The sequence below is a fragment of the Oenanthe melanoleuca genome, chromosome 9, assembly GCF_029582105.1.
Source record: "Oenanthe melanoleuca isolate GR-GAL-2019-014 chromosome 9, OMel1.0, whole genome shotgun sequence".
Lineage (NCBI taxonomy): Eukaryota > Metazoa > Chordata > Aves > Passeriformes > Muscicapidae > Oenanthe > Oenanthe melanoleuca.
In genome coordinates, this window is record NC_079343.1 from 5,473,069 (window position 1) to 5,489,267 (window position 16,199).

Consider the following 16,199-nt stretch of genomic DNA (forward strand, 5'->3'; position numbering starts at 1 on the left):
GTGCCAGCTCCACCCAGATGCTTCTCAGGCTTGCAGTGACATCTACAATCTTCCTGACATTCTTTGCAAAAGACAAATAGACAGGCAATAATTTCCCTAGTTTCAACACTGTAGGCAAATTGCTGCTTACAGGGTGATACCAACCATTTGTGTCTTTGATTAGTCATCCCTCAAGGCAAACTATATTTAAATTAAGGAAACCTGCTAGGATAGAAGGTGCCCCACCTTCTTAGGAAGAAGCTTCATTTGACTGGTCTTCATTTCTTGGCTGGTAACTTCCTCCTTTCACCACACCTACTGTTACTGGCAGAAAAAAAAGCAAGCAAACTGCTATCAGAGCCAGCAGACACATGCCAGAGAAATTGTGGGATCCTTCAAATCTCTTACCCATAGAAGTTCCATGTGGAAGTCCATATGCTGAGGCTGTGTGTTGTGTTCATCTACCTTTTGTATGGGGTGAAAACAGGTAAGAACTCAACCATTTGTTTTGAATGTTTTTTGTCAAATATAACACATTTTCTGTGCTTTACAGCAACATGAATGTACCTGCCCTCTGCATTTACAGTTACTGCACAGGGTTTCTCACTAGCATTATTTATTTTGGCAAAGCAAATTATACTGGTTACATGAATGTAGTCAGTTCTAAGGGTTCCAAATGGAACACCAGAACTACTTTTTATTATCTTTTCCTCCCTTTGCAAACATTTCTCTTATGTAAGTACTATCCATCGACACTGAAAATGTCATTCGAAATCTTCAGAGGATAATGATTTCTTCTCAGGGGTGTCATGTATGACAGAGGCAAAGGATGAATTACCATTTATGAACAATAAGCTCCATTTGATAGCCTCACAGCCCTACAAGAACAAACCTGTGTAACAATAAACAAATGTACTGCCTTGTGTTAGCATACACATGGGAGCAAAGTAAGTTACAGCTCTCTGCTTTGTAAAGAAAACAAACAGGGTTAAAAAAACCAGTGTTCTTATAAATACTAACTTGTGTCTCATCAGGTCCTCTGGAGTAATCTCAGGGTCGCCTTTTGCTCGGTTTGTTTGATACTCTGTAGGAAATGCAGTCAGAGAAGTGGGAAAAGAGAATGGTGTGAAAAGGCACCTATGGAATGCAGTGAGTTATTGAGGACCAGTTTAGAAGTGGAGGGCACACCCTCTGTGTGGAAAAGTGATGGAAATCTGCATCACCGATGCTCTCGATTCATGGTGTGGTAGTGAAGTGTGTTCAAAGGGGAAAAGATGTCGTTGATGGTTAAGACCAGTGTGATGACACACACTGTACAAAACCCAGAAAAGGTGGCAGGGGCTGGAGGGCCAGAGCTCCTGCAGACAGAGAAGCAGTGACACACTCACCTGAGCTCCATGCAGGTGCTTGCTGGGCAAGCAGCTCTGTGTCCCAAGGACCACAGCTGGGACAGCCACACATCTGGCCAAGTGACCACTGACCCACTGAGGTGATCTGCTGGAACTTCCCTTTGCAAGAGGACAAGCTGGTAAAAACCTCAGCTGCTACTTTCTTCATGCAGACAGCTCTGTACCACAGCCCCAAAACGCCACCATGGCAAACCCTGCCTGTCCATAGGATCAACATCAAAGGAAAAGCCTCCAAACACCATCTCCTGGGAAGGAATGGGAGACACCAGGGGAATGCAGGCCTTAAGAGCACTGACTGCAGCCAATATGAGGAGTCTGCCTGGGACTGTTCCACTCCCTGAAACACTCCCACCTGGGAGTATTTAACTTCAGAATATATATGCACACATATGAAACTTCAGAACCAAGTTATTCTGAAGATGCCTCCACTGCTGCAATAGCACCTTGGAGGCTGATGTCAGGCTTGAGACCAAACATCTCCAGCTCCCTGGCAGGTACATGGATTTAACACATTTTTATGCTCCCTGCTACAGATTCTCGGAGATCAGAGCACCTTGCCCAGCCAAACAGTGTTTGCCTCCTATTTTACATATCAGAAAACAGAGCAGAAGGAGACTTAGGGTTGCACAGGCTGTCTAGAAAGCTAAGGTAGGGCTGGGAATGAGTTACTGGGATGCTGGGTTAATGGCCATGTTCATTCCCCTTTACTGGAGGGGAGTGAGCTGTTAGACATGGGTTAAGTACAGTGTCAGGGGATAAGTTTCTACCTCATTTATTTGCTTGCAGAGTAAATCTCAGTAAGCCACTTGCCCCAGTCATCCTGGAATTTCAGAGACACTTCCAGCCATTTGGGTAGGAGTCACTGTGCTTAGCAGAAGGAAGAGCAAAGCCAGAATAACTGGCCATCCTCATGTGTCAGTTTTTGAACACATGGCATATGAGGCTGGGATTGGCACCAGCTTGCCAGAAGAGAAGCTGGCAGGTTTTCTCCCTTATTAGCACTGATTTGATTTTTAATCAAAACAGAACCAATCCAACAGACCTGGTGCAGATATAACAAGGTTCTTTATACAGTCCCTGTGTTAGGTATCAGCAAATGCTGACCAGCTCTTTGAAAGTACTTTTGTACCAGAAGGTTTGGGTTGTTCTGATGACAAACATAGTGCTCCTCTGGGCAAGCCTCAGCACAGTGCAGGAGATACAGAAAATTAAGCAATCAGTGCAATCTTGCACCATAGAGAAGTAATTCTTGCCTGGCATTTCTGCCTGTATTGCTGCAGCTTCAGTGGCAGTAAAAATAATTAACAACACTATATAGTGCTATTATACAATAACTAAAACAATGCCTTGTTATTAGTAAAACACATAGTTGTATTTTTTTATGCTGCAGTAGCACCTAGAGGACAGTCACTGATTCTTACTGTGTGAGGTGTTGTGTATGAGCAAAAGATGTTAATTTTTCTCTGCTAGTTACTTTGGGATCTCAACAAGACCAGCATCACAGAACCCTTGCTGCTATTTCCCTGGAGCATCTTGGCACTGTAAGAATGTGCTGAGAGCAGGCTGGCCAGGAGGCAGCTACCCAGGTCACCTTTCCTCTTGGGAGCAGGGCCCAAAGTCACACTGCTCCTGGGAGCTCTGAGTGAAGCATTGCAGAGGCAGGACACCCTCCATTCAAAGGCTCCTGATTCTACTGGGCCTGGCTGAGGGCTCATTTCCCACCACTCCTGTCACACCATTTATATGTTACCATAGGCTTTATACAGGAAGAACTCCATGGATTTCAGATGTCAAAATTTATTTCTGAATTTATGGTGGCAATTCAAAATATTCAGTTGGATTTAATTGCAACATCCTTTTAGGCTATTAACTTTTATTTCTGGAGCTCCTGGGGCTTCTACAAAGTAATTAGCAGAACTGTGGCAACTGAGTAGATTGTTTTATGTGCTGGGCACATAGAATTTCTATCACTCTCATGCTCCTGATTTCCTGAGGAGGAGAAAAGGGAAAGTTGCTCATAGAAACTGTGAGAGTTTCATCATTCAGAAATTAAAATGCATAGAGCATTGGAGATTTGCTAGAGCATAATTAACTTACATCTGCAGGTTTTCTAAACCCTGCTACCTACTGCACAGTCCTTTAAGCAGCAAAGATCGGGAAGATTCCTCTAGGAACTGTAGCCTGAACAATTACTGCAGCCCTGGACATATGTGTGAGAGAAACACTCTCCCCCACAAGGTTCTTCAATGAGATTACAAGGATTTAAGGGAAAGGACTATGAGCCAGGAAAAGGCTACTAAACCTGGGAGGGCCTTCATAAGCAGTGTCTGTCTGAAGACAGTTATTCCATTCCCTGCCAGTGCCCTGTTGGAGACTGCATTGGGCTCTGAAGGCTCAGCTGCTGTTCTGCTGGAAAAGCAAAGAACAAAGACAGGCTTTCCAATGGCAGAGGCCATCCCATTGAGCAGTATTTACATCAAATTCAGTTACACTTCAGCTGTGTATAAAGCACAATTATCATCTCACAGATTCAAGGATGCCTCATTTTGCTTTCTGGAATACCAGGCTGCATCTGTACACACAAATGAGCTCATAAACCAGTACAGCAACCATCTCACCTGCTGGTCTCTAATACCGTCCTCACACCAGTGAGATTTTTGGACAGAGTCCCTGCCAACTCCCAGCTGCCACAGGAAGCAGGGCTGTGTGTTTCAGGGAATGCTGCTCCAAAAAGGTGTGATTGCTCTCTTTGTTCCAGCACAGCAAGAAAACCTAAGTTTCAAGGTAACTTCAGTCATGAGCATGATAGAGAGGAAGGGCAGAAAGGAGACAGGAGCAGCCCCTGTGCTCAGTCAATGCATAACACACTTTTCTGCCCTGTGCAGGGCTGGCAGGTAAAACAGGCTAAAGAAAACCCCTTGGTGCCAAACTCCAATTGCCACTCTGCTCCTTTCAGATCCTCAGGAGACATGTCCTGCATTTACAGCCCTTGGCTTCGGGAATGCTTTGATAGGGACAGAGCTGAAAGTGAAGCTGCTGCTCTACACACAGCAGAACCCAACCTGTGCCGAGGAGCTCCACTCAGCAGCCTCCAAGTACTTGGATGTGACCAAGAAAACAACTTTCATCATCCACGGGTACCGGTTCACAGGCTCTGCCCCCGTCTGGATCCCTGACCTGGTGCATCTCCTGCTTTCTGTAGAGGACATGAACATCATTGTTGTGGACTGGAATCAAGGGGCAACGACTCTCAACTACAGCTCTGCTTCCAGGAAGTGCAAAAGAGTTGCTGAGATTCTGAAGAAACTTATAGATGAAATGTTGGTAAGTTGGACGCTCATGCTACAATACAGTCATTAAGGCACAGTATATAAAAGGGCACAAAGGAAGTGCTTAAACCGGCAGGATGTCTGGGAATAGAAACTCCTAAAAAAGGAATATATTAATTTTTGGAAGTGCATGTGTACTGCAGTGCCAAATCCTACCCTTGGACTTAATGCAATGGTATTTTGGTGCAATATTCAGTTTACACTCTACGTCTCTAAGTTTCTGGGTATGAAACTCTCCAGACATATGTTCCCGTATATAGAAACTTTACTTCCACTTTCTGTACATCCAAAGGCAGTTTAAGGGGATTAGCTATAGTTCACAGATCCTCTAAGGTGTCGCACAGGCAATGATGATGCTGGATTCCTAGGATCATAGTTTCTGCTACTTCCTTTCAGGAACCACATGTGGGCAACTGGAATTTTACTCCTGGGGCCCATCAGTGGTTCCTGTCCACACTTGTAGTCATTGTCCCAGGAAATACAACCACTGCCTGAACTGTTCTCTCATCACAGCTCTCTGAACACATATGACCATGAGTACTTTTAAATCTCAGATTGATGGAGCATCCCTTGACTCCATGCACATGATAGGAGTGAGCCTGGGAGCACACATCTCTGGCTTTGTGGGACAGATGTTTGATGGCATGCTGGGAAGAATCACAGGTAAGCCTTCCTCCAGCAGTCCCCCTGCCTCCAGGAAGGGCAGCCCAGAGTGATGCCAGGGCCATGGCTTTGTGCTGCAGGCCTTGACCCCGCGGGGCCCTTGTACAGGGGCACGGCGCCGAGCGAGAGGCTGGACCCCACGGACGCGCAGTTTGTGGATGTCATTCACTCCGACACCAACAGTATGTGACACTGCAGCCCTGCCTTACACGGGAACCCAGAGACTGACTGGGAGCACGGGGAGGGAGCTGGTGGGCAGCAGGGCTGGGATCCTGGTCCTTTGGCCAGGCAGACTGCCTCACTGACCCTCTGGGGCTCTGTGCTGCCCACGCTGTCCCCAGCACTCCCTCAGGTTCATATGCTGGTTTATTTGCATTTCAAAATATGCTGCTGACACAGCAGTTATAACCTGGCCCATGATTTACAAGAACGTAGGAAGCAGTGGATGAGGTCCTGCAGCACAGTCCTACCGGAGCAGGACCCACCAAAATCCCACCACGAGGTCAGGCTGCATCCGAGCACACAGCGTTTCCAGAGCTGGTCCCACAGCTCAATGCCTGCATGATGCTTCCAGTCTCCATTCCACCTCCTAAGAGCTAAACAGTCCTCTAGGGTAAATCTGGACTCTCCCTCAGCCCTGCCCTTTTCCAGACCCACCAGCCAGGCCAGCAGTGTTATGCCAAGCCCCCCATGCTTCTCCCATGGCCACCCTAACCCTAACACTTGGCTTTCCCATCTAATTGCTGCCTCTCTTCTCCCAGCCCTTCCAGGAAGTCAGATTTCAGCAGCACAGCAACAGCCAGGTTTTAGATTCCTTTTCCTCTCCTGCACACAAGTGACACAAACCCCCACTGTTGTACTGTTGCATGCACAGACTTATTTTAGGTACTTGATACCACTGTTAAAATGATCCAGCTGGGTCACAACTGCTTGGCCTGCTGCTAAACAGACGGATGACATTAGTATTCCTGTACAAGCAGGCATCTGAGAGCTAAATAATTACTATTTTTTTTCCACTGAGGTTGCTATATTTTCTTCTTGTGCATTTTACAATTTAATATTCCCTCCCTGAGCCCTGGTATTCCCTTTTCTTAGGACTGGGTTACAGAGAAGCACTGGGCCACATCGACTTCTATCCCAACGGTGGGACCGACCAACCAGGCTGTCCACTGACAATATTTTCTGGTAATTAATCCTGCCCTGAATTGCATAAAACCTGACAGAATGTTTCCAATCAGAAAAAGAGGAGAAAGCTAGAGAATCATCATCACATGAAATCCATACTCTGGGAAAGCCATGGCAGCAACTTCTTCTCAGCACTGGCCTGACAGGGGTTTAGCTGATATGCACCAGGCAGAGAGTCAGCGTGACCTCTGTGTGCTTCTGTCACAGTGCAAGTGGGACTAATCCTCTGTGCAAAAAGTCATCAGGTAGATGTGTTTTCGCTTGTTTTTTTTGTGACTATGCCCAGAAAATCTGTGAGATTTTTTGTTTCTAATTACTTGTAACACACGAAAGCCCAAGGACTAGCAGTGGCAACCCCTGCTCAGAAAACGGGTTCAAGATGAGTGTGGAGCAGGCAGTTATGCCAAAGCAAAGGCACCTTCCTTGGCAGTGACAGACGGTGCAGTCTGGAAAGGACAGCCCTAGTCTTGAACAAAAGAAAGCTTTTTTCATTTCAGCTTGGCAGCAGAACTGGTTTGATGAAAGCTGGGTGAAGAAGATACCTTACAGAAGGAAATGCAGTACTGTGAACTCAAACTTTATCGGACCCAAGAGAATCTAAATAAGAGAGCAGCCTGAGCCAAAAATCTCTGGGAAATGAGGCTTCACTCATTTTGCTGCTCAGGCTGTTGCATGAGCAACATTTTATTAGTTATGTCTTTCTAAATAGTTTTTTACACCAAAATGGAAGGTCGTTTGCAAAGCTAAAAGCAATATCCAGCTATCAGGCCTGAGCTCAGAGAGGAGAGGAGAACACCAGAGACAAAACTTGATCCATAGTTGGATCCTCTGGAACTGCAGCAACTACACAAATGTTTTTCAAACCAAAAAGACAAGAAGAAAAGCAAAGCAGACACAGGCAGAGCTGAGTGCACTCAAAGGGAGAGGCTGCTGGCATTTTACTGCTCTGCCACAGCCCAGTGCTCCTCAGTGCAATTTGCTGGGGTCAGACTGGCCAGTGACTGTCCACTGGCGTGTCCTGTGGGCATTAATCCTGTTTCCCTGAGGCATGAAGATTGCTAATGAAATATTTCTCCCCTGTACATGATTAAGGATTGCAGTATTTTAAATGTGACCACCAGAGGTCTGTTTTCCTGTTCCTGTCCTCCCTGACACAGAGCTGCAATATCACCACATACCCGTGCAACTCATACAGGAATTTCAGGAATGGCAAATGCACCAGCTGTGAACCCTTCTGGCCCATGCCATGCCCCATCCTAGGTAAGGATCCAGAGAATGTCAATCCATCCTGAACACTGAGCTGCCTGGCCTCACTGTACCTTGGAGGGTGATGTTTTACTGGAGGTCTTTGAGGTCTCTCAGGCCTGCTCCTTGTGATATCACATCATGTTATGATCTAGAACAGAAATCCTCAGGACTAGAAAAGCCAAAACAAGACCTGGGATCTTTACACTAAAGTCGGAGAAACAGTGAATTTAAAGTCCCTCAGTTGCAGAGTTTGAGGGACAGGGGCCTGCTCTTGCTAAAATAAGGTTTTAAAGTAAATTCCCAGCACCACAATCCCCTCTGGGTTCTAAAAGGAATGGCAAATGGGTGAACAAAGTGAATTCTGGACTTGTCTGCCCCAGCCTGGGTGTGACAGCCCAGCCTCAGGCTGGCAGCTCTGAAATGTTGATGCTAAAACACCTGACACTTCCAGAACAGTAACCAGGCACATTCAGTCCTGAGCCTTTGGAGTCCAGGAGGATGTGTGTCACAATGCTATTTAGCAGCTGGCACACAATGCACTATTTCTTAAATATTTGTGTCTTTTCAGCCATTTAGTAGCTCATCTACCTGTGCAGTAACTCAGTTTCATTTTCAAACTGTCACCTGCAGGTTATTATGCCCATGAGTGGAAAAGCTATTTAACACAACAGAGCCATCCAGTGACAAGTATGTTTTTTGACACAGCGGACAAAGAGCCATTTTGCAGTAAGTGACTTAGATTTCTGAGATTATTTTTCTTTGTGCATTGCCTCTGTCAGCAGCAGCCAAGCAGAGGTGGTTATTTGCTGGTGGTGTTATAGCCAGCATTTTAGAAACTCCAGTGCTGCTGGATGGAATTGTGTCCATCTGTGGTTTGTCATGACTTTCCTTATCTGCCTGTTCAGTGCTGGGAAAGCCAACTTGCTTCCAGTTCTAGGAAATTGGTTGAGAACTTTCAAATTAAGTATAGAAGTTCCCAGATCATGTTTCAAAGTAACCATTCTTTTGTGAAAGTAAGAGGTGTGTGGGAATGATAAGAGAGAAAGACAGGCTGCACAGGTGAAAAAGCTACCTTGGGGAAAAGTGAGAGGCACAGGGAGAGGAAGAGCATCAGTGGAAAAAAAAATGTTTCACTAAGCTGAAAGGTTTCATCTCATCCCTGTGATTACCAACATACCAGGGCATGGGCTGGAATTATGGTCTGAGCTCCAGTGCTGGTCAGCCAGTGAATTCAGACTCACAGATCAAGGAACAGACAATTCTGCTCCATGACAGAGATGACAAATAACAGATACGAAAAACAGAAATGAAGGGGTTCAGAAGGGGACAGAAAAAAGACAATCTGGAAGTGAAGGGGGAAGGCAGGCAGTGAAAGGCAGTGTGCTGGGAACCAAACAGAGAGGCCATCCTGCATGTATAACCCTTGCTGTAGTGCTCTCCTTACACCTCCTAGTGTTTCTAGTTGAAATCTCTGCAAAGGGAGAAGGAGAGCAGGGAGGAGAGAGGGATTTTTGAGATAAACTGCAGGGGTTGTGTCCATTCTCTACCCTCAGCCCTGCTCCCAGACAGTGCACAGCCTGGACAGCAGTGAGCCCACAGGGTCTAACCCCACTCACTCTCATCCCTCAGTCTATCACTACTTGGTGGATATTATCACATGGAACAAAGACACCAGGAGAGGCACCTTCAGCATCATGCTAGCTGATGAAGATGGGAGGAAGGCAGAATCAATAGCTAATCTGTAAGTCTTACTGGTCTGAGCATTTCTAAGTGTTAGTGCATCCCTTGGTACAACTGCATCTGGGGGAGGTGACACATCCTTCCCCAATTTCTCTGCTGATTCTTGCTAGTGCACCTGACTATGGAATTTCCCCAGCCTCTCCCAGCACACAGCCCTGACAGCCCAGCCTTTTGGTTTGGGCACTTCTCTGGCATCTTAAGGACTGAAGTGGACAATCTCAGCGAGCAGCACAGCTGCCCTAGGCTTCTGTAAAGCAGGAGGAAAAACATCTCCCCCTCTTTCCTTCCTCTTTCAGGGAGTGTTCTGTTCTAGTTCCCAGTGCCCAAGACAGCTGGGGATTAACCTGGGCCTGAATATGTCACATCCAAAATCAATTCATTCCACTCAGAGAGACAAATTAATGGTGTTTATGTGACATGCAAATTCCTGATTGATCTTAGCTACACTTCAGCCAAACAAACCTGCACAACTAGTTTTCCCAGGTTTCTCTAAGTGCATATTCCCTCAGATATATCTGGTATCTGCTTGCACTGCAGCAATCAGCATCACCCCCACACCAAGGCCAGTGCAGATTTCATGCATGTCTCAAGGTGACTCAGTGTTCAGGCCTGCACAGACAGCAGGGTACAAATATCACTAGGGTCCAGTCCACTTGGGATCAAAGAAGAATCACAGTGAAAATTCTGGCTGGGAACAAAATGGCATCCAACCTTCTGTGTCCCCACCTCCACCCCAAAAAACTGAGGGCAGGAGTGGCTGTGCAGGTTGACACCTGGAGACCTGAATCCATACCCATTTCCTGTAAATCAGCAGCTCAGGCCTCCTCCTCCCCCAGCCCTCTATTTAATATAACAGTGACTACATTAAACCCAGTGTTATTTCCTTGGTGACTCTGACACTCTCTTTTGTCTGCTTTACCTTTAGAGAGGCTGCCACCTTCCAGCAGTACAAACAAATCACTTTGCTCATTGGGTTTGACCAGGATCTTGAAAAGGTGGAAAGAATTTCCTTGATGTTTTCCACAGGATCTGTCATTGGCCCAAAATTCAAACTCAGGATTCTCCAAATGAGGTTCCGCTCACTGACAAACCCAGAAAGGTGAGCAGATGTTTGCAAACAAACCATTTCTCTTGGTGCAGACTGGACTGAAGTAAAGGAATTTCCCAGATTCCTGTCCTGGCTGAGTACGTGCAGAAGAATCAGATTTATTTTACATTTAGTAATTCTCATAGGCATATCTTGGGAATAAATTCCTCTTTAATGGAATCCCACAGCTGAATACTTACTTGAACACAGAGGCTCTCTTATTGCACTAGGAGCATGTCACATGTGATGTGACTCTGATGTGGCCTGGCACCTTAACCTTTGGTCAGGAAAATGACCTTTGAGAAGCTGCCCAGGCCTGAACTCCAGGATGAAGGGAAACATAGCTCTCTGAGAAGAACAGATGTTCAGCTCCAAATACACATTTCATATCCCAGTCAATTGTATGGCTAGTGAAGCAGGGAGATTAATTTACTCCTCGAGTTCCAGCAAGTGGGAGCTGCTGGCTGCTTTGCCCCAAAGCCCTGACTCATACCCACAACATCAGGAGGTACCTCCCAAGACATTGCTGATGAAATTTCTATCATCTCATTAACCTCTGTCTGCTCTGCTCTCCTAATCTTAAGGTTCCCAGCTCTGGAGGTTGTGAGCTCTCCCTGAGCTCAGCAAGCACAGAGTCTCTTATGCTGACCTTGTGTGCAAGGACACTGTGGACACCACAGCATGCTTTAAGTTTGGGTTAAAAAACAAGGCTGGAAGATCACAGGGTCAGGAGGGTGAAGCAAAAAAGACATACAGAAATGCAGAGCATATTTCTTTGCATTTCATGAGGTCTGCTACCCTTATCCTAGCCTTGGAACAAGGAAAAGATTGTGTACATCTACTAAACAAAGTCCTGCAGCTCTCCCTTGCTGCCACTCCCTGTCTCCTGCCCCACACCTCCACAGTCACTTCCAGTCCCAGGTACACATTTAGTATTTTAAAAAGCAGACAAAATGCCCTAATATTTAATCAGAGGATGTTTTCTCTCCCCGAGGAGGGGCTGCCACCAGCCATAAGCACAGTTCAGGACTTTCAACACATCAACTAATCAGTCATTGCCCCAGGGAGGGATGCCCTGCCCTCTCCCCTTCCCTGTTGCTCAACCCACTTCACAGGGCTAATGCTCATATTTCCCCAGTGAAAGCCCAAGTATTCCCTCAGTTTTTTTTAACTGAACTAGCTCCAGACCAGATCTATGCTTGGACCCAGGTCAGAGCAGTGGCAGAATTTCTCATCCAGGAGCAGAGAAGAGGCAGGAACAGGCGGGTGAGCTGGAAGGACCACCTTGTTCGGTGGACACAGGTGTGGATGGGCTTAAAGAGAACGACAGACTCTGCAGCCAGTGCCTGTTCGTTTGCTGGATTTTGCGTTCTTTTTTTCTACAAGCAAAAGAAAACATAGAACAGAACAGCAAAATGCTCAAGGTATCCCTGGCTTAAACTAACCTCACTTCAGGTGGACTCGGAGGCAGCTCTCTTGAGAAGATGACTTACTTTATGTAGGCCTCCAGTAGATGGGGAGATGACATTAAAAAGCGCCGTTTTTTCACTTTTGGCCGTGTTTCCACACAGACCCCAGCTGTGCCGATACGACCTGGTCCTGACTGAGAACAGCCAGAACACCTTCAAGCCCATCCCATGCTGAGCAGGAGTCGAGTCCCGAGGATGCTGTGCCCGGACGGGGCAGAGACATTTCCCCGAGAGCGGGGACACTTGCTGGGCCCCGGGCGCCTTCTGTGGGGACGGAGCCGCCGGACCCGCACTCCACACAGTGTAGAAACGGGCTGGGGAGCGACAATAAAACCATGGCGGCACACGGCTTTAAAGTGTGGCTTTCAAAGCGGGGGGCTAACACAAAGGTTTTAAACAGGGGTTTAAAGCGTGTCCATGGCTGAGCCAGCTTGGAGCCCTCAGGAGCAGCACGGCCCCAAACACCGCACAGCCCCATCGTGCCACGGGGGCCATGGCAGCCCTCACAGCGCCCCGCCCCCGCGGCCGCCCCGCCCCGCGCCTGCGCACCGGCTCGGGGCGCTGAGGGCGGCAGGGCCGGGCCGCGCCGGGAGCGGCCGGTTCGCTCCGCTCGGGTCGGTCCGGCGGCGGTAGCGGCCCCGAGCCGGGATGTGGCGGCGCCCGGCTGGGCTTCTGCTGGTCTTCGCGGCCGCTACGGCCGCGCTGTGGCTGCTGTCGGTGCGGCTGAGCGCGGGGCAGACGCGCAGGTGGGTGTGGGGGCCGGCGCTGCCGCGCGTCCCTCCCTTCCCCCGGCGCTGCCCGTGTGTCTCTCCCCTCGCAGGGCGCTGCGGTTCCCGGCGGACCTGGAGGAGCTGCGGGATCTGGCCGAGGCGCTGCGGGACTACGAGCGGCAGCACCGGGGCGCGGCGCTGGCCCTGTTCTGCGGCGCGTACCTGTACAAGCAGAGTTTCGCCATCCCCGGCTCCAGCCTCCTGGTACGGGGAGGGCCAGGGGGGCGAGGGGCCGCGACTTACGGCTCGGGCAGCAGGAGCCGGAGGGACCCGACCCGGCCCTCACTGGGCAGGAGTAACCCTTAGTACCGGGACGGGTCGGGGCTGACCTGCTGGAGAGCAGCTCTGCTGGGAAGGATCGGGGAGTGTTGGTGGATAATGCGCCTCGAGCGCCAGGAAGGTCAGTGCTGTCCTGGAGTGCACCGGGAAGAGCATTGTCAGCAGCTCAGGGAGTGATCCTGCCCCTCTGCTCAGCCCCGGTGAGGCACCGCTGCAGTGCCAGGTCAAGTCTGGACTCTTCAGGAAAAGAGAGACAAGGAGGAGAGGGTGCAGCAGAGGCCACAAAAGAGCTGCAGCTGGACATCACTGATGAGGAGAGACTGGGAGCTGGGCCTGGTTAGTCGGGAAAATACTGAGAGGGGATCTCATTAATGCATATAAGTATCTCCAAGGGGTGTCAGAGGATGGTGCCAGACTCTGTTCAGTGGTGCCCAGAAACAGGATAAGGGCAACACAAGAAGTTTACCTCAGTATGGAGAAGAACTTCCCATGGAGGGCACCAAAGCACTGTGAACCAAGGAAGGCAGACTCTCCTTCTCGGGAGACATCCCAAACCCACCTGTTCCTATGTCACCTGCTCTGGGTGACCCTGCCTTGGCAGGGTGTTTGGACTGGGCAATCTTCAGAGGTCCTTTCTAACCCTAACAATTCTGTGGTTCTGTGAGACACTGTGTCCCCCAGGCCTCACTCCATGTTGTCCCCACAGAATGTCCTGGCTGGAGCACTCTTTGGGCCATGGATGGGGCTGGTGCTGTGCTCCGTGCTCACGTCTGTGGGAGCCACCCTCTGCTACTTGCTCTCTGCAGCTTTTGGCAAGCAGCTCATTGTCCACTTCTTCCCTGAGAAGGTGGCTCTGCTGCAAGGGAAGGTAAGAACTGGCAGGTGCTGACACGCACGATGGCCCTGGGCCAGGCTGCCCTTGGGGTGACAGTGAAAACCAGCGTGTGCAGGGGATGCAGCAGGCTTGCTGACAGCACAGTCTAGGAGCAGGCTGCTCTCTTGGAGCAAACCTTGTTGGGAAAGGGGCTGCCAGGAGAATCCTGGATCCTAAGGAAAAGCAGATATGAAATAAAGGAGTGTTTGGGAAGCCCCTGTGCTCCATCCCTTGCTGTGTTGTACGCTGGAGATGGTTCTGCTCTTGACTTCCTGATCTTTTGTTCAGGTGAAATCCCATTTCCACCCCTTTTTTGAAGAGGGCTGGCTCACCATTAGGCTCCCATACACATATAATATTGCTGCTTTCCCTCAGTTCTGAACTGGTGTTACACTGTAGCATGTTAGAAGAAAAATTCACTTCAGTATTATGGCCATTTGAATGTTACTGCTATTTGAGGAGCAGGAATGATGTGGAACTTTTCTTTTGGCAGGTAGAAGAGAACAGGAGCTGCTTATTTTTCTTCCTGTTGTTCCTGAGGCTGTTCCCCATGACACCAAACTGGTTTCTGAACCTCTCGGCTCCCATTTTAAACATCCCCATCTCCCAGTTCTTTCTCTCCGTGCTCATTGGTAAGGCCTGGGGACACAGCCTGAGGGGACAGTGTGACACTGCTGCTCTTGGTATCACTGAGCCAGGCAGGGCAGAGCTGGGACTCTGACCCTTGTTCTGTTTCCTCTCTGCTGCCCTTGAGCATTCTGTAAACAGGTGTCCCCAGTGCTGGAAATTTTGCTTTACACCTTGTTCTTTCTGTTACAAGCAAAGACCCCTGTGTCTGTGTAATGGCTGTAAATTAAAACACTGAGTTCATCTCAGCGTGAGGAAGAATTTTCCATGGAGGGTGGCAGAGCACTGGAACAGCTGCCCAGGGAGGGCAGGGAGTCTCCTCTGGAAACAATCCAAATTCCCCAGAACACATTCTTGTGTCACCTACTCTGAGTAACCCTGCCTCAGCAAGGGGGATTGGACTGGATGATCTCAAGAGGTCCTTCCAACCCTAACAATTCTGTGATTTCTGTGTTTGGCCTTGGGCATATTTGAGCTAATTTTCCCTAGGGGGTACTAACGGCTTTTTTCTGCTCTGATTCCTTCAGGCCTTACACCATATAATTTCATCTGTGTGCAGACAGGGGCCATTCTGTCCCAAATCACCTCTCTGGATGCCATCTTCTCCTGGGACACACTGCTCAAGCTGCTGGCCATGGCTGTGGCAGCGCTGATTCCAGGGACCCTCATCAAGAGATACAGCAAGAAACACCTGAAGCTGGATGGGGACAAGCAAGCTCAGACACTCAATGGCAGAAAGAGCTTGTGATGGCTTAGGTGCCCCAGTTTTGGGGTAAAAGCTGCAGGACTCTGTTCCCAGGGGTTATATTCTGCATGCTCTGTGTCACCAAGGACAGTGGCAATTTTTAATCGTCCTTCTCATCTCAGAGGAGGTGTCTGTTCTTATTTTAATGAATGTTTATCTGTGCATGTACCTGCACGGAGAGAGGGATACAGGGGCTTTGTGAACACTCACTTAATGTGCCTGTTTCGTTTATATCAGTCTCCTGTGTGCCTGAGGCTTTGGGGAATAAAAGGAGGAGTATTGGCATCCTGTGAGGAAGGCAAACCAGCAGCCAGCTGTGGATCACTGGCCAAGCACAACCCTGTGGGCAGTAGGCAGGCCCTGCTCCTTCCAACTCCAGACAGATTTAATATTTTTGGCCTAAAATGATGAGCTACGTGCTCCAGTGCAGCTGTACAAGCACCAAGTTAAGAAAACAATGTTTTTCAGGGTGCAGCTATAGAAGATTCTTTTTTGATTCCCATGTTAAACCAGCACCCCCTGCAGCAAAATGCTTGGGATTTGAGCTGCCTGAATCAGTCATGTCAGAAGACTTGAGATTGCTTCTCTGGTCTGCCAGTGGCTGCTACTCCACATAAAGACTAAAGGGGAAAAGAATGGGAATGGATGTGCCTGACTGACAGAGATTTGTCCTTGAAAAACACCTTGACACCCACACAATTGCTCCTGTGTAACTAGGAGGATTCCAAATAAAGAGATGGGCTCTGTCCCAGTTGTGGAGAACATAGGATCCCAGAATGGTTTGGGTGGAAGGGA

The 16,199-nt window shown here is 48.6% G+C and overlaps 2 protein-coding genes across 2 annotated transcripts; both read left to right on the forward strand.

Moving 5' to 3' along the window:
* The first annotated feature begins 272 nt into the window (after positions 1-272).
* LIPH (lipase H) lies at positions 273-12,550 on the forward strand. The gene is made up of 10 exons (XM_056498487.1): positions 273-466; positions 4,345-4,712; positions 5,272-5,380; positions 5,461-5,562; positions 6,476-6,565; positions 7,658-7,825; positions 8,444-8,539; positions 9,443-9,554; positions 10,479-10,652; positions 12,212-12,550. Exons 1-10 carry the CDS (start codon positions 415-417, stop codon positions 12,282-12,284), a joined length of 1,344 nt encoding a protein of 447 aa, XP_056354462.1. The 5' UTR covers positions 273-414; the 3' UTR covers positions 12,285-12,550.
* A 103-nt stretch (positions 12,551-12,653) lies between these two features.
* On the forward strand, positions 12,654-16,166 carry TMEM41A (transmembrane protein 41A). Its single transcript, XM_056498488.1, has 5 exons — positions 12,654-12,855; positions 12,930-13,083; positions 13,865-14,026; positions 14,526-14,664; positions 15,187-16,166. Exons 1-5 carry the CDS (start codon positions 12,758-12,760, stop codon positions 15,405-15,407), a joined length of 774 nt encoding a protein of 257 aa, XP_056354463.1. The 5' UTR covers positions 12,654-12,757; the 3' UTR covers positions 15,408-16,166.
* The last annotated feature ends 33 nt before the right edge of the window (positions 16,167-16,199 follow it).

Bases quoted from the DNA above. Each gene is read 5' to 3' on its own strand.
- LIPH (XM_056498487.1), top strand. From the start codon at position 415: ATGCTGAGGCTGTGTGTTGTGTTCATCTACCTTTTGTATGGGGTGAAA. The intron at 5,381-5,460 runs GTAAGCCTTCCT...TTTGTGCTGCAG, and splicing joins CATGCTGGGAAGAATCACAG to GCCTTGACCCCGCGGGGCCC. The intron at 7,826-8,443 runs GTAAGGATCCAG...TGTCACCTGCAG, and splicing joins CATGCCATGCCCCATCCTAG to GTTATTATGCCCATGAGTGG.
- TMEM41A (XM_056498488.1), top strand. From the start codon at position 12,758: ATGTGGCGGCGCCCGGCTGGGCTTCTGCTGGTCTTCGCGGCCGCTACG. The intron at 13,084-13,864 runs GTACGGGGAGGG...TTGTCCCCACAG, and splicing joins TCCCCGGCTCCAGCCTCCTG to AATGTCCTGGCTGGAGCACT. The intron at 14,665-15,186 runs GTAAGGCCTGGG...TGATTCCTTCAG, and splicing joins CTTTCTCTCCGTGCTCATTG to GCCTTACACCATATAATTTC.